Source organism: Eptesicus fuscus, chromosome 20, assembly GCF_027574615.1.
Source record: "Eptesicus fuscus isolate TK198812 chromosome 20, DD_ASM_mEF_20220401, whole genome shotgun sequence".
Lineage (NCBI taxonomy): Eukaryota > Metazoa > Chordata > Mammalia > Chiroptera > Vespertilionidae > Eptesicus > Eptesicus fuscus.
This window is the reverse complement of record NC_072492.1, coordinates 41,200,009-41,226,907: the sequence shown is the minus strand read 5'-3', so window position 1 is coordinate 41,226,907 and position 26,899 is coordinate 41,200,009. Positions and strand designations below refer to the sequence as shown.

The 26,899-nt window shown below is 40.7% G+C and overlaps 1 protein-coding gene across 1 annotated transcript in view; it reads right to left on the bottom strand.

Moving 5' to 3' along the window:
• The window catches only part of SKAP1 (src kinase associated phosphoprotein 1), a 269,123-nt gene extending 243,703 nt beyond the window's left edge, over nucleotides 1-25,420 (bottom strand). The window contains exons 1-2 of the mRNA XM_054709246.1: nucleotides 25,318-25,420; nucleotides 8,168-8,273 (exon numbers count right to left, since the gene is read on the bottom strand). Of these exons, the coding sequence (XP_054565221.1) occupies nucleotides 8,168-8,273; nucleotides 25,318-25,366 (155 nt within the window). The 5' untranslated portion in view covers nucleotides 25,367-25,420. The remainder of the gene's footprint in view (nucleotides 1-8,167; nucleotides 8,274-25,317) is intronic.
• Between the last annotated feature and the right edge of the window lie 1,479 nt (nucleotides 25,421-26,899).

The following is a 26,899-nucleotide window of genomic DNA, read 5'->3' as shown; positions in this document are numbered from 1 at the left end:
CAAAATTTCAGGATCTCCTGGGCAGAATGTTTGAATTAAATTTCAGCTCTCAATAATTGCTGGCCTGGAAGTTTTAAAGAAGTATAAAAGTTGGCTACTTAAAGTTAGCTATGTCAGAAATAACAAACTGGAAGATTACCCCTTAGTCCACACTCGTCCAAAAATAATATTATTCCTAGAAAATTATCATCCTAAAATAATCACAAGTATGTTTATTACATTTCCAAATTGAGGAAGTCTATGGTTTTCTGAAACCACAGTGAATGAAGTCTATGGTTTCTGAACTGCCAAGTGAAACAAATAATGTTTTTGCAACCTTATAGCATTATGAAAATTTTCAAATATGCATAAAAGGTAAAAAAAAAAAAAAGACTACAACCTAGACTCTCTGATTCACATTTTGCTATATTTGCTTTGTCACATATTTATCCATCCATTTTATTTTTTGATGCATTCCAAAATAAATTGCAGACATCAGTACACTCCAACCCTAACCATTCCAGCATGCATATATAATTAACTAAACTTCAATATTTAGCTACAGTTCTTTTAAACCAATAACCTTTTGAAAGATGCCAATTCCTTTTTTTTTTTTTCCAATGGCTTGGCTAAGCAAACTAAGCAATCAATTGGAAGTTCTACATTCTAAATCCTAATCTTTTATTAATTCTGTTACTTTGAGTAATTTCTTATATCTCAGTTCTCTCATTAACAAAGGAACAAAGGCATTTGGTAGACATGGTGGAAGGCCTCAATTACCAAACTGCACAGTGGACTTGGTGGTTACGGCAGAATTCACAAATGAGACACTCACTAATATAACTTAAGGCAGTGGTCGGCAAACTCATTAGTCAGCAGAGCCAAATATCAACAGTACAACGATTGAAATTTCTTTTGCGAGCCGAAAACCGACTTCTGCGCATGGGCCACGAAGTTTCAATCGCACTGTACGTGCGCGCCCGCACGTGGTATTTTGTGGAAGAGCCACACTCAAGGGGCCAAAGAGCCGCATGTGGCTCGCGAGCCGCAGTTTGCCGACCATTGACTTAAGGAAAATAGCTAATTGGAGATTATGTGGGTATGCAATTTTCTGTAAATTATAATGAGAACCTCAAAAAGGCTCACAAATTTGAGGGAGCCTGAGTTTGAACATTTAATGACCATGCATCTTACATAAGCCACTATGTGTCTATAATAAAATAATTTGAAGTTGGACTATTGGAGACTGAGTCGCTTCAAGTGGGAATTTCGTAACAAAGCAATAGGATCAGATTGGAGTTTTCTTGGCTTTACAAAGCCCCGGTATTCCTGGTTTGTCCACTCCTTATTAGCAACCACAGTAAGAGCTGCCACAGGAATAGCTGCCCTTTCCTGTATAAACTGTTTGTTCCCTGACACTAATTTTTTTCTTTCGGAAGATTGGCCCTGGAAGGGGCATCCTTTGAAGCCTAAAGAATCAAAACTACAGCAGAACACTGCTGGGAGTTCTGAAGGAAATATGAAGAAACTAAACTGGACCTGGGGCGATAGGCTGAGATCTTCCCGAACGGGTCAGCAGTTGGTCCATAAAATATTCCAATTGCCAAGGAGGCGGTGACATCTTGTGTAAATCAAAAACTAAAACCCTAAGATATCTCATTTCCATTTTAAATGCATGAGGGGTTAAATATGGGTATCCAGCGCTGGAGAAGTTCCTGTGGGATTGATTTTTTCTGTCTTCTCTGAGCTCTTTGCTGAGCGTGATAAGTAGGACTGCATTTCATTATCAACCCTGCTAGCACTGCACTTCAGGGAGACTGGATGAGGCTGCACAGTGGGAGGGAAGATCCGGCTTCCAAAGAAGAAATGATTCACATGGTGTGATTATAAAAACCCGTTTCACACCCAACTCATTTTCAACAGAATCATAAAATAAAATAAAGTCCCAAGGAAATGAAATTTCCTGAATCATTTTTCCAAATTAAAAAAAAAAAAGCATAGTGATACCATAAAAGAAATCAAATCGAGGTTTCAAGGTGTGGTTGGTCATGTTTGCATTTTTGTAACATCTGGGGAGGGGGGTGTGTGTGAAAATAATTCCCAACATTTTGGGGGGAAGACAACTTAAAAAGAAAATGTAAGAACATCATTAGGGAAATCTTCAATGGAATCAGCCAGTGTTACAGAAATAACATCAGAACAAAGAGTTGGGCTCCTGACAGCTGACCCAACTCCTGCATTTCTCTCCTCTTTGCTCCAGTTTCACTGTAACACAGGAAGTGGAGACAGGATGGGTCTGTATCAGAAATAAGAGAAAACAAGCAAATTGGAGCAAACCACAATCAGAAGACCCTGCGCCACAGGTTCCTGGAGATCCACAAATAGATTAACACAGAGAGGCATTTTGTTGTTGTTGTTGGCTTTCTACAGTACACCGCTGGGACAAAAAACTAGCTCCAGATCACATGAGACTGAAAATCAAGGCCAAAGCAAATGGTGGTAAAATAAAGACAGTCATTTTATATAAATTATCTTTCCACACAATATATGAAATAAGAGCCTCCACTTATAGACAGGTAGAAAAGCTTCATGTATTAAAAAACTGACACAGGATTTCCTGAGACCTTCCAAGACAAATTCACATTGAGTAGATAACAGGAATGTGCCCATGTGATAATGACAACTATAATTCCATCAGGAGTACAGCAAATTTCAGTGCCCTAACTATATGGCTGAAGAGCAGTGCTCAGCTTATTATTCTAACAGGTTATCCAACCTGAAGGGTGCAAGCTCCGTTACCTGCCTGTCTCCTGTGTCACATTTCAAAATTCTTGGCACTCTGGATAGAACATATCCTCTTTAAAGAGCTCAACGCTGAGAATTTTTAACAAAAAGTTTTGAAAGGAACAAATTTATTCATCCAGACTTTTTAAAAAAATCCACCTATTACTTAGCATAAAAAATACGGAACTATCTTTATAAACAGAGTTACTTACAAAAAAATATTTATTTTATAGGATACCCAAAGGGAGAAGCTTCTGCCCATTAACACCACCACAACAGGCCAGTGTAAAAGAAAAAAAAGAATCAATTTAATCTTGGAACTGGTACCAAATTCAAGAGACCCACATGAGTGAAAGAATAAACAAAATAATAATCATAAATTTAAAAGGAGAGTTGTACATTTCAAGGCTGCTTTGAAAGGACAGGAGACTTGCTATGAAAGAACACAATAAGATCTTCCTTTCCAGGTCAAACCAAGAGACCAACAGCAGTTAATATCATTATCAGCCTCACCTGCAGAGCATTTTCAGATCAAAAAAGAAATACATATAACCCCTTGCTCCCAGATAAATATATCTCCAAAAATCTTAAACACAATTGCAAATTTCAACATACACCCAGTGAATAACAGAAAACTATACGGGAATCTGACATAAAATTGACCACTTGAGAGCCCTGAAGTGGTTGCAGGTTTTTGTTTTCTTTCTTGGTTTAAGGATAGGAGGAAGGGATAGGACTAAAAAAGGAAGAAATGGATTTTTAACTGTCAAGATGTGGTCAAGTTATTGTGATGACTTTTGAGCCTTTTCAGAGCTCTTTAAACTTAGATGAATTGTACAATTACCTCCTACTCTTTTTTTCTTTTTCTGTGTTGGCATTGAAACTCCAGTACACGTAGCAAAATGAACAATAGGAAGAGATGTTATAACCAAATATCTAAACTTGTGAGTAACACAAATGTATGAACAGTGCATTATACATTCGTTCTCTTGATAAGCACACTCCATTTTGTTTTGGGGTTTTTAAGCTCAATATCCAGCACTCAGGAAAAGTAAAACTCTCTATGTAATTAATGGTAATGATGTTTTCCAGTACTTATACTACTTTGAAAGTCTTGTTCCCAAGACTTGTATCAGACTAACTCCTTGGCTTTCTTCCTATAATACAAAGACATCTGAATTATATATTCTTAAACTAAATCCTGTTTTAAAGCTAAATCCATGTTAATCTGAAAAAAAAAACACCCAAAACTTGGCATTCCCAAAGAAAACTAGAATTACTTTTATAATATTTGTACTAGTGTATAATGTTTCATGCAGAGCTATATACTAACCACCCACAATGAGACATGTTCAAGATACTCTTCAACCTGTACTTTAAATGTCTTGGGTTTTGTGCCATAATCCTGTTACATAAAGTTATTTCTTTATTTCTCTCCTTTCCAATATGCTATCATCAATCTACCTGTCTCTCTTTGGAACTCCTTTAAGTTTCACAAAAGGAAATAATACTCCAGTTTGTTTCCATTGGCTCTGGCTTTCACTTCCAACAGTGAGCATAAAGGACTACTTATTCCAATACAGGCCATTGAGAGAGAATTTATCCCTACCTCAGTAATAAAAATATTCTATTTTCTTCATCCCTTCTCTGAAAGTATATTTGCTGTCAGATGGCTTCCCCTGAATCAAACTTAAGAAATGCTCGACTGTTTCTCCAAATGCATAAGAACACCATCAAGCATTTGAGTGTAGGTTATGGCTGCTTCATTCCAGGTGTCTCACATCTGGTGCTGATCCTGCAGTGACCACTGTAATAAAACAGGAGGAGCCTTTGCCTGGCTTTCATCCTAATCATTCTCTAAAGAGCTCAATGAAAACTTGGACCAGGAATGTGAAAGCCGTTAGTTTTTAGGGAGAAGGTTTAAATGAGGAGGCAGTTTGAAGGAGAGCAATAAACATCACAGCTCAGGATATCAAATACCACAACAGGGCTTCATTTCCTTGGAATCACAGATTGCCATCCGTTTTTTATTTTGTCTTACATGGAAAACATTACCCTTCATTGGTAACACCTTTAAGCCCAAAAACTCATATGTAGGTAAAGATACAGATATGATTTTATTTTTTGTTTTTAAGTCTGGGAGAGGAGAGGATAACTAAGCTACTAGTACTGAAAAACAAATGAGCATTTGGAGGAAACAAAAACCCCTGAAATATTATTGCTTTAATATGGCAAAGATAAAACTTCCTTAATGATTTTCAGTAATTCTTTTCATGTTATTCAGCATTTAAATCTCAAGTTTGATGACTTCCAAATTTCTTTCCACGCCCAGCTTTTGGGGGTCACACAACAAAAGTAAATGTGGCTGGCATTGTACAAACTTTTAGTGCTTTCAAACCAACTGGTATTAACACATATAAATGCAAAACAGGGACTATAAAGGCAATATGGCCGGAGAAGAGGATTCAGTAAAACAAGGGTTACATTAACAGGATAATGACTGAATGGGTGGCTGTAAGGCAACTTTAAGCAGCGTGCCAAAGGAAAGCTTCCTTTTCCATTTTCTTGTACAGTATCTAATTTCTGGCTCCTCATTTCCTCCGTGATCTGATAAGTATGAAATTCTAAATAAAGTGTCATCTTTCTTGAAACAAATCAATGAACAGAAAGCTCCCATCAACAATGCAGATGTTTCCTAAAGCTCTTGCTGATTATTTCCTGAATGTCTATCCCACAAACCACACAGTATGTTCTTTGAGAACAAGGAAGCCTCTTTACCCCATAACAAATACAGCTTCTATGTGTGTATGTGTGGGTGTATGCATTTAAAAAGAGGACTAAGAGCCCTAGCCGGTTTGGCTCAGTGAATAGAGCATCATCCTGTGGACTGAAAGGTCCCAGGTTCGATTCCGGTCAAGGGCATGTCCCTTGGTTGCAGGCACATCCCCAGTGGGAGGTGTGCAGGAGGTGGCTGATCGATGTTTCTCTCTCATCGATGTTTCTAACTCTCTATCCCTCTCCCTTCCTCTCTGTAAAAAAAAATCAATAAAAACATTTTAAAAAATGTGTCTACTGAGACTGAAGAACTAAATCTTAAATTTAAAAAAAATAAAAAGAGGACTAAGAAGTAATATGCAAGTGATAACAATGAGTCACCACAAAAATCACCTTTTGTTACCAATTTCAGATTGAAATTTAGCCCTTTCCAAATGCCGTGGTACAAATATGGAAAAGGAGAATTCCTACTCATTGCATATTTGTCCCTACAGATGAAATAAAATTGTTTTGCATTTCCTATTACAGATTTACACCAATTGTACCTCCATATACACAATTATATTTTGGGCATCCTTCTTCCTATAATATAATTTAAAATAATTCCACCCCAAATAGAAACAGAAAATATATTTTTAAGAAGATAATCCCACCTTGATTCCTCCTGCTATCCTTATCATGCAAAGGTCAACTTTGTCTTATTAAAAAATAAAAAATTCTATGGGTTACTAACTAAGCCTTCAAGTTCACAACTAAGCCTGGGCTTATCTATATATATAAAAGCCTAAGCGACCAGACCGACCAGAATGACCAGAACGACTGGTCTCAATGACGCGCACTGACCACCAGGGGGCAGACACTCAACACAGGAGCTGCCCCCTGGTGGTCAGTGCACTTCCACAGCCAACCTCCCCCAGCCAGCCAACCTCCCGCGTTCTCTCCCCCGAGCCAGCAGGCCCTGATCACCTGATTGGGGCCAGGCCCCAGGCTGGGATTGGGAATTGGGGGTGGGTGGCAGCTGATGTGGCCCCTTTCCCAGGGGGGCTGAGGGCCAGCACCCTCCTTGGGGCCGGTGGCCAACCTCCCGTGCCCCGATCGGCCTGCTGCCCGCCCACTGCGGTGGCAGTATGGCAGTGAGCAAAGGAGGAGGGAGCGGAGGAGTAGGGAACTGCATGGTGGTGGGGCACCAACGATGGTGGAGTCAGCGTCCAGTGTCCATTCCTTCCATTCCTGGCCCTGTGACCATCGCCTCCTCTCTGGCCCAGCCCTGATTGGCCTGACTCTGATTGGCCCTGATCGCCGGCCAGGCCTAGGGACCCCACCCATGCACGAATTTCGTGCACCAGGCTTCTAGTCTACTAATAAAGGAACATTATGGGAGAGTTTGTTTTAAACACTCTTCCAGCCTACCAAATATTATAATATTTTCACTTTTGCCAAAAGCTCCCATCTTCTGCATTCTGTTAGTTTCAATTATTCAGGGCAACCCAGGCTGATAATTACACAGTCCCCAGTCGCTGAGTAAAAGTGATGCTTAATTAGCCAGCAGGAAAGATCGATTAAGATCCAGCAGGGCATCTTGTGAGGTTCTCTCACATTCCTGGAGGGAATAGATTCTGGCTGTGCCCTTTGAAAGGATAAAACTCCCTGCTTCTCAGGAGTTTCAGTGAGGTTTCTAAAGTAGATGCTAAGATCGGTCAGCCACACAAATTAACTCCCAATTATAACCCTGCAGATGCTCTGCCTTTTCTAAGAGTACTCAGATCAAACATGCTGAATCACATTGCCACCAGGTTGGAAAAGGCTTCAAGTAATGCTCACTTATCCCCAACTCTCTTTCAGTTACCACATTTCAAGTAAGACCTGAGTGAGAAGTATATTGTAAAGGAAATTTTTTATTTCTTCCTCCCCCACACAGGCGTATGCATCTGTCAGATGCTCACATTCTAAAAGGCACAAATTAGGTGTGAGCCTCTTATTAAAAAATACTAATGAGCATGATATCCCAACCCAGTCTGAGACTGAAACATTCCAATATAATCAAAGAATCAACTAAATAAGTCTGGGTTTACATTTTTTGTTTGTTTGTTTGTTTGTTTGTTTGTTTGGAGAAGGAGATGTGGAAGTAAAATCAGGACTAAAAATCATAGTGAAAATTAATTATATCACGCTGCCTAACATCTTCCCTTTAGTAATGAGGACAAGCACAAAATGTTTAGCTTGTCACACATTTTGCAAAAGTAGTTCAGTAAAGACCAATAGAGTCTAAAGCTAAAAGCAGGATTATTATCTTAAGACACATAATCATCAAACTATTTCTATTTTGGTAAGCTATACTAATTATACCTGCCTAGTTCCAATTCAATTCAGTAAATATTTATTAAGCTTCATGTGAATGGTTAACTTAACTTGCATTTAAATAAAAATAAATGTACATACACACACACACACACACACACACACACACACACACACACACACAAATAATATTCACTAAGCCTCTACCAAGTATAAAGAACTCTGATAGGTATGTCTTATCTTGTTCACTTATACACTACTAATGTGGATTTTACTAACTGTGTGCTGTTTTAAACTTGTGAAGAAGAAGAATGGAACCCTTCATACAAACCGAGCTTTGATTTTCTGAAAACCCCGAAGAATATGGTCTCTGTGGTCCCTTGCAACAGCACTGAGGTTCTCATTCCTCAAATCTTCCGCCAGAAAATCCTCAGCATCTAAAAGAAGAGGAAAGTAGATCAACTAAAAAGTACTAAAGGAAAAAGAGGAAAATTTGAAGAGTTTAGAAATGGATATGATTTTCTCTTTAAAAACTTTAAAGTTGCAGAACAATGTGAATGCGTTTAATGCCACAGACCTGTACACTTAATAATGGTTAAAACTGTAAATTTTGTTATGTAGAGTTTACCAGATAAAAAATAAGTAAAACTTTATATATGCCTATAAGTGACACCTTTTGATAATCCGAGACATTGCTATAAATTTAGAAAGTTAATGCATATATTAACAACAAGAAAAAAAACTATTTTCTAAGCTATTTTAAAGGAATATTTAAGTAGTAATTATCATTGGCAGAGAGGATGGACTGTCATTTTCATAAACATTTAAATATTACAAATAATTCATGGAAGGTCACAGACCAATAGAAGCTAGAAAGAAATACCAATAAATAAAGCTGAAATAGAAAAACAGAGCGGAACTGCAAAATCAAGAACAAAAGGGCAGGCATTCAAAGAAGAAAAATTAATTAGCAGATGCATCATCAATGAAAATGACATTGCAACCAAGTGAAGGAACCCACATGGAAAAGAAAAATGTGTCTAAGAGAAGGAAACGGCAATTAATGTGAGCATACATTATAAAATAGGAACATGGTAGAAAGATATAATATGAAACAAATCATGTTATGTTGAAAGAAATTGGGGGGGGGGACCTATAAATTTTCAAAGACAAAATACATTGATAATGATTACAATTGTCAGAAATACTAGCTACACGCTTTATTATACATAAAATGGTTATCATCCCTAAAAAAAGCATATAAATAATATAGTTAAAATTTTCCACCTCCAAAAATAGTGCCTATAATATGAAACTGTACCATATATACTATCAAAATAATGTTAGAATTTATACAGTTGGGCCACTGTATAATAAGCACTCTTAAAAATCTATTTTACATTCATACCATTAAAAATCACCAAACAAAAAATTCTAGGTAGCCATCACCAACATTTTTGATGAGGTATAAAGTTCTGAAAATTAAAATTTTCATAGAGGACCACCATCAACTTCTATACCCTGCATCACATCTATTCTATATGTCATTTAGTAGGTTCTTCCAAGGTCCTATGAAGGCTAAAGAATGAGGAAACGGGAAGTTGAATTAAAAGGTAAAACTAAATGGTACCCAAAATTTAATTAATGTAACACACCATATTAACAGGAAAAAAATCACATGATCATCTAAACAGATAAAGATAAAAAAAATTGGACAAATTTCAATAGCTCTTCATGATAAAAATCACTCAACAAACTAGAAATAGAAGAAAACTTTCTCAACCTGATAAAGAGCATCTACAAAAGCCCCACAAGCTAATATCATAATTAACAGTAAAAGACTGAATATTTTCTCCCTGTTCCCAAGGTCAGGAACAAGACAAGAATGTATGCTCTCACCATTTTTACTAAAAATTGTACTGGTGCTAGCCAGGGAAATTATGCAAGAAAATGAAGTTTAAAAAGTCTACATTATATAGGAAGAAGTAAAACTATCTCTACTTTCGGATTTTATCATCTTGTATCTATATAGAAAACCTTCTGGGTGCATGGAACAGATCTCAGAGGCGAGGGGAGTGGAGGGAATGGGAAGAGATTAACCAAAGAACTTATATGCATACTAGAGGCCAGGTGCACGAAATTCGTGCATGGGTGGGGTCCCTCGGCCTGGCCAGCCCAGCTGGCCCCGCCCCCAATCAGGTGGATTGGGGCCAGGTGGCCAGGGGGAGGGGCCACAGGAGGTTGGCTGTGGGAGCACACTGATCACCAGGGGGCATCTCCTCATTGAGTGTCTGCCCCCTGGTGGTCAGTGTATGTTACAGCGACTGGTCTTTTGGTCTTTCGGTCATTCGGTCGTAACAGTCGCTTAGGCTTTTATATAGAGAGATATGCATAGCCCATGGACAAAGACAATTGTGTGGTGAAGGCCAGGGACTGGGTGGAGGGGGGCAAAGGCAGAGCAAATGGGGGACATCTGTATACTGCAATTTTAGCCTGTGCCAATCCTTTTGCATACAGACAAAAATCTTAAATGTATATAAGCCAGTATAGACAGAAATTTGTGCCATCCTTCTCTTAGAAATGTGAGTTCTGCTTTAGTAGTTCAAATACTTTCACAAAATATCCCCTCTAGGAATACTTTGATTGGTGTTTGGTTGATGGATTTGTTTTCAGCAGCACTGGCCATTCATTCATCCTGCCTCCATATAGAAGGTTGATTAAAGCAAACTTTTGAGCTGTAGAAACATATATCAACAACAAAAAAACATTTGCAACTATTAGGGAACACCAACAACTTTTTTCCTTTCAGTGTATTAGGAGCATTACTTAGAAAATAGATGGAGGCAAACTTGAAAAATGTGATCCATAAGACATCATTCTCCAAACAAACAAAAGAGCCTTGCAAATGGACAGGATCAGAGACTTTCACCCGTCTACAAAGCCTAGTGATCTTGGGTGCATCCTGCTAAGTCAGAATCTTTTCAGCCAGCCTCCGATCCTGCAGTGCTGTTTCCCAGGGATGTGAAGGTCAGATCATGCCTAGTGTTCCACATACTCTCTGCTCCCTTAGCTTTCTGTCTTCCTTTCCTATTTTCTTATTCTATGATTATTTGCTGGAATAAATAAGCTGCCTGGAAGCTGAGGAATCTATGTTTTAGGACAGCTGTGAATTGTAATAGGAAGATGCATCTTTGCCAGAGCTGTGCTTACCTTTTAAATATGGGACTTAAAATCATTGTTTATTACTTTTAGTACAAAATACTGTATATTGCTACAAGGCAGCCTTCCAGAATAATCTTTCACCACTGTCTCTCTTGCCCCTAACTTTTATGTTCTGTCCTCCAAGTTGAAATTCTTTCAGTCTCTCTGAGATCTGTCACCTCAAGACCTTTGCACATGATGTTCCCATGCTTGTGCCATTCTTTTTTTTTTTTTATCCTCACCTGAGGATACATTGATTTTTTTTTTTTCTCAAGAGAGAGAGTGGAAAGGAGGGAGAAGGGAAAGGAGGAGGGAGGGGACAGAGAGGGGGAGAGAGAGAAAGAGACAGAGAGAGAGAGAGAGAGAGAGAGAGAGAGAGACAGAGAGAGAGAGAGAGAGAGAGACAGACAGAGAGAGACAGAGAGAAACATGGATGTGAGAGAGAACACTGATGGGTTGCCCTCCACAGGTGCCCTGACCAGGGACTGAACCCACAACCCAGGTACATGCCCTGACCAAGAATCAAACCTGCAACCTTTTGGTATACAGGACGATGCTCCAACCAACTGGGCCACACCAGCCAAGGCTATAGTAAGTCTTGAAGTTGAGTTCTCCAACTTTGTTTCTCCTCTTTCTTCTTCTCCTCTTTCTTCTTCTCCTCTTCCTTTTTCTTTAGTATTGTATTAAAAATATACTGTGAGGATTTTTGAATTCCTTAAATTTTCTTCATGAATATTATTTTTAAATGGCTATATATTCATTATATGGATCTATGGTATAAGCAATATTAAGTGGAAAACCTCAGAACATTTGGTATCTAATTTTTGTAAATGAAGATAAAAGGTCATGTTAGAGAATAAAAACTGAAAGAGTAGTGGGATTATAAGTAATCATAATTTTCTTCCTCGTATCAGTTTCTGTATTTTGCAAATTTTCTACAATGAGCAGTAATACTTTTTTTTATTATTAGAAGAAAAGGTAAAATATGTTTGTGTTTGTAAGTCTGAGAAATACATTTTCTTCCTTTCCCCTCTCAATCTATCTAAATACTCTAATAGTTGTATAGTATTCAGAAACACTTGTACCATAATTTACTACCTGAATTTATGTTTACTACATTAAAATATTGGGAGGAGGAGTACAGGGTAGTGATTAAGAGCTCAGACTCTGGAATAAGATTACCTGGATCCAAATCTTGGCTGCACCACTTGCTAAGTGTGTAAGCTGGGAGCAAGTTTCTTAATTTTAGTTTTCTCATCCAGAAAATGAAAGAGTAGTATCTACCTCATAGGTAACCCAAGGTCTCCTGAGGTGACATGACATGATGTTTATATTAGAAAACATTTTTAGAGGGAGGATAGGGGAGGGTGCGGGGAGGGGGGAGAGATCAACCAAAGGACTTGTGTGCATGCATATGAGCCTAACCAATTGTTAAGTTCAACAGGGGGTTGGGGCATCCGTGGGGAGGGGTGTGGGATGGGAATGGGGGGATGAGGACAAATATGTGACACCTTAATCAATAAAGAAATTTAAAAAAAAACATTTTTTGCTAAAGAGGTTGGTCACTTAATAGAAAACCCATCAGATAGAGTGGTGAGCTTGGTTAAATAAGGGAGGTGAGCCGAAACCGGTTTGGCTCAGTGGATAGAGCGTCGGTCTGCGGACTGAAGGGTCCCAGGTTCGGTTCCGGTCAAGGGCATGTACATTGGTTGCGGGCACATCCCCGGTGGGGGGTGTACAGGAGGCAGCTGGTCGATGTTTCTCTCTCATCAATGTTTCTAGCTCTATATCCCTCTCCATTCCTCTCTGTAAAAAATCAATAAAATATATTTTTAAAAAAATAAGGGAGGTGATCTATTGAGGGGCCTTTCAAAGTTTCTTCCCTGTACAGTGGTGAGTAGTGTGTTCTCAGCTGTACTGCTCAGGCACCTTTCAGATCACATTCACTGTGAATAGCATCATCTTTTAAACTGAAGGGCAAATGTATTATGTATTGGTCTGTAAATTTTCTTCCCTTAATATAAAGTTCCAATATCAGGTTATATTGGCTTCATAAAATAAATTGGAAAGTATCTGCTCTATTCTATTTTCTTTGATAGTTTGTGTAAGAATTGTATTACTTCTACCTTAAATGTTTAATAGAATTTACTTGTGAAATCATTGGGGCCTGACTTTTCTTTCTAGAAAGGTTTTTTAAAACTATATATTCTATTTCTTTTATAGACATAGGAGTATTTGGATTTTGTATTTTATTTTGTGTATATTTTGGTGAGTTGTGCTTTTCAAGGGATTTATTGGTTTAATCTAAGTTATTAAATTTATTGGCAAAAAGATGTTGATACTATTCCCTTATTCTTTTAACTTCTGTGAGATTTTTAATAATATCCCTTCTTCATTCCTGATATTGGTAATTTGTGTTTTCTATTTTTTCCTTTCATGAATCTTGATAAATCTGTTAGGGGATTATCAAATTTATTGGTCTTTTAAAAGAACCAACCAGTGTTTCTTTCGGCTTTCTATTTAATTGATTTTTGCTCTTATCTTTATTATTTTCTTTTTTCAACTTGGGATTTAATTTGATTTTCTTTTTCTAGTTTCTTAAGGTGAAAACTTAGATCACTGATTTTAAACCTTGTTTCTCTAACATGAGCATTTAACACTACACATTTCCCTTAAGCAAGGAAATCTACAAATCCTACAAATTTGGGTATGCTTTATAATCATTCAACTTGAAATATTCAATTTGTTCAAAGAAGAACATTTCTTCTTTGATTTATGTTATTTCAAATTGTAGATATCTCCTTATTATTGATTTCTAACAATTCTTTTGTGGTCAGGGAACATACTCTGAAAAGTTTTAGATTTTTGGCATTTATTAAGACTTATTTTATGGCCTAGAATAAGGTATATCTTGGTGAACATTCCTTGTACACTTAAAAAATATGTATTCTATAGTTGGTGGACATATCATTCCATGGATCTGAATTAGGTCAAAGTGGTTTATAGTGTTGTTCAGGTCCTCTATCTCCTTAATGATTATTTGTCTAGTTGTTCTATTAGCTTCTGAGGGAGGGTGGTAACATCCCCCACTATAATTGTGGATATGTCTTTGTTATCACTTTAGTTCTGTTGGACTTTGTTTCAACTATTTTGAAGCTCTGTTATTATGTGCATACACATTTATGATTGTTCTCTCTTTCTTATGACTTGGCCCTTTTATCTTTATGAAATATCCCTCTTTATCTCTGGTAACACTCCCTGTCTTGAAGTCCACTTTGTCTGACATTAAGATAGCCATTCCAACTTCCTCATGCTTACTGTTTGCCTATTATATAATTTCCATTATTTTATTTTCATCCTATTTGTTTTTTTATGGAAGTGCTAGAGGCCTGGTGCACAAAATTCATGCACTCAGGGGGTCCCTCAGCCCGGCCTGCACCCTCTCACAGTCTGGGAGCCCCCGGGGGCGGGCCTAAGCCGGCAGTCAGACATCCTTAACACTGCCACGGAGGCGGGAGAGGCTCTCACCACTGCTGCTGTGCTCACCATCTATGAGCCCGGCTTCTGGCTGAACGGTGCTCCCCCTGTGGGAGAGCACTGACCACCAGGAGGCAGCTCCTGCATTGAGCCTCTGTCCCCTGGTGGTCAGTGCGCATCATAGCGACCGGTTATTCTGCTGTTCAGTCAATTTGCATATTAGCCTTTTATTATATAGGATGTCTCTTATAGATAGCATATAATGGGGTTTTTGCATTTTTATTAGTCAGACATTCTCTGCTTTATAATTGGAGTGTTTAGTTCATTTACATGGAACATAACTATTGTTATGGATGGATTTAGGGTCTTCCATTTAACTATTTGTTTTCCAATGTCACATTTTCTTGGTACACTTGCCTTTTAAAAAAGTCAAATGCTTTTTAGTATTTTAATATCTTTATTTTTAAAAATGTACCTCTTTATTTTCTTTGTTAGGGTTTCTCCAGTGATTACAGTGTGCTCCTTAACTTATCACAGTCTACTTAAAAAATATCTTATCACTAAAAGGGTTTCATTTACTCCCCTTCCTCCATCCTCTCTTCTATTTTTGTGATATATTTTACATGTATCTATGTTATAACTATACGATGCAGTGTTTATCTTTGCTTTAAACTGCCAGTTATCTTTTGAAGGAATTAAGAAAAAGAGGAAAAAAGTGATAATGCTTTTTTAAAACTATTGACAGTATTATAGATGTCCCCCATTTTCCCTGCCTTTGCCCCTCCACCCAGTCTCCGGCAGTATTTCAAGTCCTCTCTTTAGTAAGAAGAAGTCCCCAAGTATTTTAAAATATTCTCTAAGTGTGAATGGTTGTCCTGGTTGGGCATGAGCAGGGAAATATCCATTCTCTCATTGCTGCTGATTTTATTGTCATTTTACTTCAACAATCCTCTGCTGGCTTCTGCCATCATTCCTCACCCCTCCTCTTATCACAGCACCGCTAAGCCTGTTGGCAGCCCTACTTTCAATGGCAGAGGGAGTTGAAGGTGAGAAAGCAGGAGAGGAAGAGAACGAGCTAAGGAGAGGAAATTCTATCCTCTGGGTCCTTCCACTGGTTCTCACCTCCCACCTCAGTGAGGCCACATTCTTGCTCTCATTCTGGACCTTTAAATGCTCTCTTCCCTAATCCTTAGAACCCCAACCTGGCTCACACCCAGCTCCTCACTCCTTTCCTGGCCCTGCCCATGGGAGTCACTCTCCAGTCACAAATACCATTAGAGCTTGGAGTTAGGAAACAGGTAGAGAAAGGGTGGGCTCCCATGGAGTGACCCATGTTCAGGTCAGAAAGAATTTCTGTAATCCCAAATTGGAGGATCATCCCCCATCAAAATATTACATTTACAGTCCTCTCCTTCAGGTACAATGCTCACAAGGTGGGAATCAACTTTAAAAACATGATGCTTTTTCCCATAAAAACATTATTCTATAAGAAAACACCTAAATAAATATTGGGAAACTATTCACTAATGTAAAAAAAAAAAAATCTAGGAGAAAGAAAAAAAAAAGAAGAAAAAAATCTACTTCAGCCTCATCTTTGCTTAAATTTTCAATGATACTTCATTCTGAACACTTTAAAGGAGTTAAAGTCTTAAAGACCAGACATCACCCCTCCAGGCTGGAGATGGTCCCCTGTGGGGAGGGAGGGGTAGAAAAGGTTTGTTGGGATTATGGAGAAGAAGAGAGGGAGGTGAAGGAGAGGAGGGACTCCCAGGGCCTTCTGTTTGGATTGATGATGGTAGGCAGGTAGTAAAGATCTGTTGGCATAATCCTGAGGACTTCCATGAGTGAACTGCTAACAGTATGGCATCCTTTCTGGTAACAGACTGTGCCTACCCACCATGACATGTCCAGTAAACCACACTTGCTAAACCACAATAATCCCCACCATGGAAATACTAATAGAAAAACCACATTTTATTCTAGATATCTGAGTATTCTGAACATTAAATTAAACATCACATAGATTGGTTGCCTCCTCTATGCACTCCAACCAGGGTAGGAAACAAACCTGCAACCCAGGTATGTGCCCTGAACTGGAAATCAAACCCAAGACCCTTTAGTACATGGGCTGATGTTCTAACCACTGAGCAACACCAGCCAGGGCCATGTATTTTATTTTTAATTACAAAAATAACTCATGAATATATTTTTATTGTAGAGTAATTGCACAATGTCTCACATTGATGTTTCTCTCTATATCTAAAAGTAATGGAAAAATATCATGGGGTGAGGATTAAAAATAATAATAATAATAATCCTATATAATAAAAGGCTAATATGCAAATTGTCCCCTTGACCAGAAGTTCAACCGGGAGTTCTACCAGGGGACAGGGATGGCCCCTCCCCCTGGCCGGCCCCGCCCCTGATCAGCCCCCCCCCACCCTGATTGGGGGTGTCTGAGGCCCCTCCCCTGGCCGGCCCAGCCGATTTGCCCCAATAGGGGCTGGCCAGCTGGACCCTACCCATGCACAAACTGATGCACCAGGCCTCTAGTAAATTAAATTAAATATATGGACCATAACATCCACCAGAATGTGTGAAAATAAAAAGACTGCAATACCAAGTGCTGGTGAGGGTATGGAGCAATGAGAGCTCTTGCACACTGCTGGTGGGAGTGTAAAATAAGTAGAATCACTTTGGAAACCTGTTTACAGTTTCTAATAAAATTAACCACATGCCTTTCCTATGACCCAGTAATTCTACTCCTAGACCTTTATCCAAGAGAAATGAGTGCTCATGTTCACAAAGCATGTTATACAAGAATGCTCATAGCAGCTGCATTCGTGATAACCCCAAACTGAAAAAATTCGATGTCCACCAGCAGAAGAATGGATAAATAAACGGTGGGATATTCAGACAACAGGATATTACTTACTAGGTGTACCGGTTGATAATGGTGGGTTTTGTAATCAAAGAAAACACGATAATTTCAAGAGAAACATCAAAAGTGCTTTATTCAAAGTAATGTCCATCTCTAGCTACACACTTCCCCCATTTTTTTCAGGTAATTTGTGAATACCGTCCCAATAGAACTTTTCTTGTTTTGAGGCAAACCATTCAGAGACCCAATTTTCCATTTCTTCGTATGTTTTGAAGTGCTGCTCAGAAAGTGCGTGTGCCATCGATCGGAACAAGTGGTCATCTGAAGGAGCAAGGTCTGGTGAATACAGCAGGTGGGTTAATACTTCCAGGCAAGATCTTTTAATGCGTCTTTAACTGGTTTTGAAGTGTGTGTTGGTGCGTCATCATGAAGCAAAATTACTTTGCCATGTATTCTGGCACATTCTGGTCGTTTCACAATCAAAGCTAATTATTTGTTGTCGGTAGCGATCAGTATTAATGGTTTCACCTGGTTTTAGAAGGTCATAATACACACCTTCCTGGTCCCACCAAACACAGAGCATTGTCTTCTTTCCAAAGCGATTTGGCCTTGCAGTCAATGTTGATGGTTGACCTGGATCAACCCATGATTTTGTGCATTTAGGATTCTCAAAATAAATCTACTTTTCATCGCCAGTCACAATTCGATGCAAAAAAGACTTTCTTTTGTGCCGTTAAAGCATCATTTTACTGATGACTTTTCGGTTTTCCATTTGTCTTTCGTTCAGTTGAATTGGCACCCATTTTCCTTCCTTTAAAATCTTTCCCATTGCTTATAAACGATCAGAAATTATTTGCTGAGCAACGTTTAATCTTTCTGCAAGTTGTTTTTTAGTCTGACACGCATCTTCATCCAATAATGCTTGTAATTGTTGGTCTTCAAACTTTTTCGGTTGACCTGGACGTTCTTTGTCTTTCACATCAAAATCATCACTTTTAAAAAAGCATTTAGGGATGAGGACAAATATGTGACACCTTAATCAATAAAGAAATTTTAAAAAAAAAGAAAAGAAAAAAGCATTTAAACCAGCATTCACAAGTATCTTGAGATGGAGCATGTTCACCATAAGCTTCCTGAAGTATTCAGCAGCACTTTTCTTCAAAATAAAGTAATGAATTAAAACTTCCTGCAAATGCTCTTTTTTTGGCATGAAATTTGACTCTTTTGAGCGTAAAAATATCTATGATGTTAACACCTTCAGTAAATTTGACATATGAAGTTTTGAAGCTTGTTGTCAATACAACAAAATAGCATACATTTCAAATCGCATATATATCAACATATGTGTAACTCCATCTAGTGAAAAAAATCCGCATTATTAACCGGTACACCTGGTATACCTGTGTGACTACTGACCAGATCAAGACATAAACATTACTATGATCCTAGGAACATTCCTTTCCAGTTCTGGAACTTCATACAATCAGTATGATCTCTTTTTTGTCTGTTCTCAACATAATGCTTTTTTAAAGAGTTATCCATGTTTTTCTGTGTATCAGTTTTATCCTTTTTACTACTAGTATTACAATGCAGTTAACAAATATTTTCTGTAGCTAAGTATCCTGGCATACTTCTCATACTAGATTATGAGTACCTTAATTGTAATTCACAGTATTGATTCAACTAAGTATAAATATGTGCCACTGGTTACTTTTTAGTAAATCTCCTATTAGGTGAATAAAAATTTTTACTTCTCTATAACAAACTAGTATTAGAATGTCAACAATGTTAGAAGAAGAATTTAAGTAATTCGTAAACGATTTTATCAAAGCCATCAGCCTTCAGGAAAGCTTGCTCTCTGGGTGCTAAGACCACTCTGTTCCTGAGCCCACATCTGTCCTATCTTCCATGAAAAGCTGAATAGTAAAATTAAACAGTGGAACTCAAAGACTCCAAACCAGAAAAGCCATCTGTTATAATCACCTAACCTATAATGCAGCACTGACAAACCGGAAAAGCAAGCAATGAACTTGGAAACACAGGGGAAATAAATATGAATAAATGTAGCAGAAATTATAGGGTTTCTGTAGGGTGTAATGGTTTATAATGTGAAAAAAATTAGATCTGCGATAGTTATGTCAATATGTTAAGATTCTCAGATGGCGGTAAAACTTGAAACTTAACTTATTTTTCCTATATTTAAAATGATTAAAAATTGGTTAAGTATTACACTTATGTAATGGAGTAAATATGTTATTATCTTAATAGCTGGCCCTAGAATTCCTCTTAGGGAGAGAACTGTCATTGTTTGGAAAGGTAACTCATTTCTCTATGTGTGGGTGTTGGTGGGAACCTAAACAACTAAACATGTAGATACACTGTCTTTTCACATGACAATGAAAAGAAATATTTTTTTAAAACTTTGCTCCAGATAGGATAAAGGGGAAAAGTGCCAGTGAGAAGGTATAAGGCTGGGAACCATACTAGGTGATCAGGGTACTCTCTGATGACTGGGGTGGCAAAGGGGCATTTAGGAAGAAGAAAGTCTAATATTCAAATGGAAATCATTTGCATCACAGCAATATAAACCCCTCCTCCCACATCCCGTACCCCCTAAATCTCTAGTGATGTCTTCTGCACTCACAGGGACTTCATGTGGGCAGGCTTTTGTGGAATTCGAGGACAAGATTATGTCTAGGCTATGGTTTTTCAACCTTGGCACAACCGACGTTTTGGGCTGGATACTTCTTTGCTGTGGGGACTGTCCTATGCACGGTAGGAAGTTTGGCAGCATCCATGGCCTCTACCCACTAGATGCCAGAAGCACCTTCCCAGCTGTGACAATGAAAAATGTCTTCGTGTACTGCCCAAAGGCCCCCGAGAAACAAAATTACCCCAATTAGGAGCCACTAATTTAGGTCTACACAACCCAGAACAGAGAGAGCCTGGGGCGGGGAGGTGGGGGTGGGCTAGAGGGGGTCAATGGGGGACAGAGAGAGAGAGAGAGAGAGAGAGAGAGAGAGAGGGGGGGGGGAGATAATACTTTCAACAATAAAGATCTTTTTTTTAATCAAGCAAAAAATACTGTAAGCAGCCAAAATATAAGTCACAAAGGCCACACCTAAAGGTGTGAGTATTGTGTTCATCAAGACATACCTTCTTTTACCCGTATCTCAATTCCAACAAACTTGGTTATCTAATCTCCCAGTAGCATTAGGAAGAGAGATACAGTGAGAGCAGTGCAAAGTGGTAAAAATAAAAAACAGACATAGACATTCACAAAGCAACCCAGGTGCAATTATGGCAGAAACGCCCGTGAGCATCTCAACATATTTCTGAAAGTATGGTAATCCATGATAACAACTCTGAGTTAAAGTGTTCTCAGCACAGACTGGTTGGTTGAGGAAGTGAGAAAAGTTCCTAATGCCATACAGAAAAAAATGATCACAACTGTTTATAATAAAAAAGTTAGAGAGCTTAAAGAGAACATCCTCCGTTATCCAGAGCAAGTCAAGCCTGTGAGTTCCACGGAGAGCTGGAGTTTTACTATGTTAATAGGATTTTATGGTTGGCTGCATGGACCAATACAAATCTGGAGAACAATCTGGAAGGAAATGATTAATGACTGCTTCTTTCCAAGGAAGTTTAAAAATAAGTAACCATAGGCATGTCAGAATCAGCATTAACACAGCAATTGCTACTAAATGCAGCCAGGTTGTGGATGCTATTTTGGCTTGAGTTCATATTACAAGCAGGATTTAGGGACTTTGTAGGTGGTTGGGCCCTGTTAGCTATTAGGGTAAAGTCAGTAGGTCCCATTCCATCACACAAAATACACTGTGAACCAAATAAAGGTTTACTCTCTGTCCTTCACACTTGCCTCTTGTGCTTCTGACTTCGAAAGCCAGGCTAGAAAGACAAGCAAGAAACTGATTATGTTTATATCTGTGGAACAAAGATTATGCAAACTGCCAGCACCCCATTGTTTTTGTTTTCAGCATGGTTATCACAAAACAAAAACAAAAAGATAACCTCTGTGTCTGAAGCCTGATTATTTGAAAACAGCCCTGAATATTTCCTCCGCTTTCAATAATGCAGTACCGGCCTTCATGTCGCTTATCTATAAGATACTTATTTGCTGATAGAGACTAGCTACTATTTCTATATGAGAGCTTGACAGAGTCTATCTGAGGAAGCTGCTTCCTGAGTTAGTCTAGAAGCCTCCCCCTGCTTTAACATTTACCAAAAATCCAAGAAAACATATATTTTTTTAAAAATTCCACACACCCAAAGGGCTAGGAAGAGAAAAATATAATCACAATCTTGGTGAATGGCCCCTTAGCACTCTGATCTCTCTAAGCTTCTATTTGTCTTGAGTTTGTTCCTTTTTCTTTTAAATAACCTCACTGGCTGCTTTCTCCTGATTACAACAGCAATACATGGTCATTGTCACAGTTCAAACAATTGGAAGGTGTATGAAGTATAATTAATAATCCCGCTCTCTCCCACCCTCTCACCTCCCTCCCAAGGAAACCAATGTTAACAGTTAGGTGTAGATGCTTTCTTACTTCTCCCTAGGCTTGCACAAACATATATAACATAAAGGTTGTGGGTGTTTGTTTGTTTGTTTTTTTGTTTTTTTTGGGGGGGAGGAGTATTTTGTACACCTTGCTTTTTAGTCTTAAAAATCTGTTATGGATACTTTCCAAACATACATATACACATCACATCCATTTTAATGGCTGTAAAATATTCCATAAAATGAGTAATTTATTCATATAATCTCCCCACATTCCCCAACTCATGGACATTTAGGATGTATTCTTTTTTTAAAAAAAAAATGTTTTTATTGATTTCAGAGAGAGGAAGTAGAGGGAGAGAGGGATAGAAACATCAGTGATGAGAGAGAATCCATTGATCAGCTGCTTCCTGCATGCCCCACACTGGGGATCTAGCCTCCAACTCAGGCATATGCCCTGACCTGGAATTGAATGGAGATCTCTTGGTTCATGGGTCAATGCTCAACCCCTGAGCCACACCGGCTGGGCTAGGATATATTCTTATATATACTTCATGTCCTTTAATTTCAGTAACACAGATCCCTGAAAGTGTAGTTTCTGGGTTGAATGAAACATTTTCAAATGTTTAAAATTTTAACCTTAAAGAAAATCAATTTTAGACGTTCAGGATTTCTGCTCCCTTCTTCATTGTGTATAATTTGGGCATAACCTTTCACAATGCTTTGCATATTTTATTTTGTAAAGGTATACACATTATGTCAAAAACACCCCTATCATGTATGCCCATCTAATCTAATAATAGACAATTATGCAAATTGACCGCACCTTCCTACACCTAAGCCACGCCCACCAGCCAAGCCACGCCCACCAACCAATCAGGACGAGTATGCAAATTACCCCAACAAAGATGGCGGCTATTTGCATATCAAGACAGCGTCCAAAGAAGCCAAGAGCTGCAGAAGGGCGTAAAGCTTCGAAGAAGCAAGCAAGCCGGGGAGGGGGGGGGCGGGGGAGGAGAAGGGCGGAGCGAAGTCAGGGCCGGGGGCGAAGGGAAACGCAGGCAGGCTGGAGGAGAAGGCGGGGCGGGTGTCAAGGGCGGAGTGGAGGCGGGGTAGAGTGCAGCAGGAAATCCTATTGCAGATTTTTCCTGCAACGGGAACGCTAGTGTAGTGATAAGCAAATAAAAGCTTAAGTTACGGCTGTGATGATCAGCATTAAGTCACTGTGCGAACGCTTATGCGTTGGTTTATGAAAGTGGGAACTCCACCCCCACAGCCATGTGGTAGCACTAACCTGGCAGCCCTCTCACCCTGTGACTCCCTCCACTGAGTGACGATACAGAGATCAAGATCTAAATGTCAATAGTCAACTTTAAAAAGTGTGTGTAAGGGAGCAAGTAACAGCAACTTATGCTAAATTGATAGCCATTAGGGTTTCTAACACACTCAAATTATTTGTAGTATAATGAGTAATTCTGTTGGATCTATACCAGAGACAGCATTTCATAAAAAAACAAAACCTATAGCCAATATGTTGCTATGACTCCATGAACCTTTCTAAAACATATTCTTTAAACATTTTTTTTTTCAATAGAATTACTGGCTGAATCCCACCTTTGCAGTGTTTTCTCTACTTCAGATTCAGACTCTAATTGCAATTAATCTCCATTCACACCCTGCTCGACTTGTCAGCAAAGGTTCTGCTTTAGAAGGAGATCTGAAGCCTTCAATTAAAAACGGTCAGCTAACAAGAAAATCATCTAAGCTAAAGGAAGGTGGCAGGTGCAGAAATGAGTTGTTTACAAAGTGTCAGTTTTGAACAATAAAGAACTGCACATCAAAAAAATGCTGAAGGAGTGGGTTTCATTGCACGTCTCTGAAAATAAAAAGGCATTTTCTACCGAGGCTGCACACAAAAATGGAAATACGGTTTAACAAGCTTGTAAAAGAGGTTGCCTCTCGTCAAATGACAGATACCAGTAAAAGGAATCACTTTGTATCTTTAAATTTAAATGCCAGGGCAGAACTAAAGTTTGCCCACAGTTCTTTCTCTCCTGGAAATCAGCTACTTACAGCCTTTCTTTACACTTCTAATAGTAAAGCAAAGGGAAGGCTGGATGGCTTCTTCCTAAGACACCCCGATGACGCTCCTTCACCCTGCAAACACTTTTCTACTCTGAAGTTTTACATTTATTCAGGTCACAGGTTTTGGAAAGGTCGCCTCAGGAGAAATACCTAGTTGACAGCTTTTACACAGAAACAATCCAGAATGGAAACAGTGCTACAGAGACCAAAAGGACTTGCCAAATATTTGATTAGGAGGCATTTATACCAAGATAACAAGGTAATGGAGATATAAAACCAATTAAATCGAGAGAAACTGGGGGGTGGGGGGGGGGGGAGGACTACTGCTTGCCAAAAGTATGACCTGCCCACAGCAGGCCATCTGTTAAATATGTGTCAGAAATGTCACTGAGATGCCAAAAGGCTTAATTCTGAGCAGTTTCCTCCTGGGACCCTTGTGCCAGCGCAGATTCCAGGCCTCTTTTTCAGGAAGGTCAGTTCCAGGAAAGCAAGTTGCTTTCACCAGAAAAGGTGTGACCTGAGCAGGTGATACCGCCCATTAGCAAGAAGTCTCTTTGGAGCGTTGGAAGGATGTGGTGAGTGCTAGCGACCATGGATGGCCTGAACTTTTCTTCAAAGGACGGCTTAGGCCCTCGAGTTTGCAGGTGAACAGGCCACAGGCGGGCACTTCTAGCACAGGAAGTCACGTAACCCTGAGCGGGGGTCAGCAAACCTGGGTGAATCCCGGGACCCCAGAAGTCTGCAGGCCGGTGAAGGGAGGCCAGGTGTTTCTGCGCCGACAAAACTCACATTAACCCGCAGGCCTGGGCCACAGGCGCCCAGGAGCCCGGCGCAGGCCCCTTGGGAGCCTCGAGGAGCTCTAGGCTGGGGGGGTGAGGGTTTTCCGGGAGAGATGACAGTGACCTGGGCTGGGGAGGAGGAGGACCTGAAGGAGTCCTGAGGAGAAAGGGACAGGCTGGAGACCAGGCCAGGTGGCCAGGATGTGTGTGTGCGTGTGTGTGTGTGTGTGTGTGTGTGTGTGTCTGTGTGTGTGGGCGCAGGAACCTGGCCTGAAGTTTGTCAGAAGCTGGAGGTTAAGTGGAGGGGTAGCGACACCCTGAGAAAAAGAAAAAAAAAGAAGGGGGGACTGAGGGGAAGGAAAGCGCCGCTGGGGTGCAAGCATGCACCCCGTGCTTTGCAGGGTGGAAGACTCTAGAAGCCTGGAGGTTCTGGGAGGTGATGGGCGATGCAGCGGAACAGAAAGCCCAGCCTGGGGAGGCGCTGGCCTCTGGTGCCTCCGCTCAGCACTGAGGGGCCTGCCCGAGGGCCAGGGCGTTACCTGCCAGGAGCCAGCGGATCTCCTCGGGGAGGACGGCGGCGGCCTGCATGGGGCCGGCGGTGGAGGCCTGGTGCGGGGCGGGCGCGCGGGGAGGCGGCGGGCGGAGGCACCTGCACCCCGAGGCCCACGCCGTGGCCGCGGGCGGAGCCGCAGGGCGGGGCCGCGCTCGGGAAGCGGCGCGCGCAGCGGAGGGGGGGCGGCGCCCGGGGCGGCGGGGAAACACCTGTGCGCGGTGCACGCGCCCTCCCACCTGCGCCCTGAGGGAGGCACGTGGGGGGCGCCTTACCGGGCAGGGCCCAGGCTGTGTCCTTTAGGTCCCCCCCCCCCCACCCCCACCCAAACAAAAGGCTAACCGCGACTCCAAGGAACCTCGCCTCTTGGACACTTGGCATCCTAAGCCCTGGACAGTTGACTTCAAGGGGGAGGATGTGAAAACCACAGTGTTGCCAGGAATGGGGCGGGGTGAGAAGGGGGGGCAGGACCGAGCAGGAGGGCAGCATCTGAGGAAGAGACTGGTCCCCGCCAAGCCTAGGAGCAGGCGGTTCCCAAGCCAGGCCCCGTGCCCACACCCAGAAGAGCGCAGAAGGTTCGCTCTTTCAGGTAAACCGGGGTGTTGAAAGGGAATGACTGTCAGTTCCCAATGAATAATCCAAAGCCACCAACATCGGGGAGCATCAAAGCGCTGCACACAGGGAGCTACCGTGCCCCTTCCCCCCTAAGGCTGGAAGGCTGTGAGGAAAGGACGGGCTGTCCCAGGGAGAAAGCGGAGGGCGAGGGGAACCCAGCCTCTCCCTCCAGGAGCTGACCAGGAGGACAGGGAAGCGCAGGATCACAGAGGGGTGTTTCCCCCTCACTCACAGCACAGGGGGTGTCCATGTCCTGGGGTGACACGCACTGTACTATTGCGTGTCACCACTGGGGACAACTGGTAGACAGGATAGCTCTGTGTGATTTCTCCTAACTCCTGTGGCTATGCACTATCTCAAGAGAAAGAGGGGTTGTTGTTATTGTTAAGTGCAACAGGCCAAGGGCCACGAGGAAAGTTTCAAGTGCCACGGGTGTGAAAAGGAGGGAGAAGACTATAAGAGAAGGAGGGAGGTGCCACGTATGTGTGTTTCATGCTTCTCGTGGCATTTGAGATGGACTCTGAACCCCCAGCCTTTGAAGAGGGTAGAAGGGGCTTTCCAGGAGCCAGCAAAGATGGGAAAGCCGCCTGCTGGGGAACAGTTCGGAGCCCTCTTTGGCTGGGTGGTACACAGAAATGATGGTTGTGAAGAAAAACGGAAGCTCTATTGTGAAGGAGCTTGAAGGTCAGAATGAGGGTTTTGAACTCGATGGAGTGGCACTGGGGAGCCACTGACCAGTTCTGAGCTGGGGAGTGACCTAAGCTGGGCCCCTGTGTAGTGTGTGATCTCTCACATCTCACTCCACCTCTACCCTTTTCCTTCTTTGTGAAAAATGGGCCTTCTGTTCTCAGATTCTGCCTACTGACTATGTGGGAGGGGTGGAGAATGGTAAGAGAGGACACAGGAAAAAGATGGGTGAACCCTGTGGTTACAGCGGCCTCAGGGAAGATACCGAT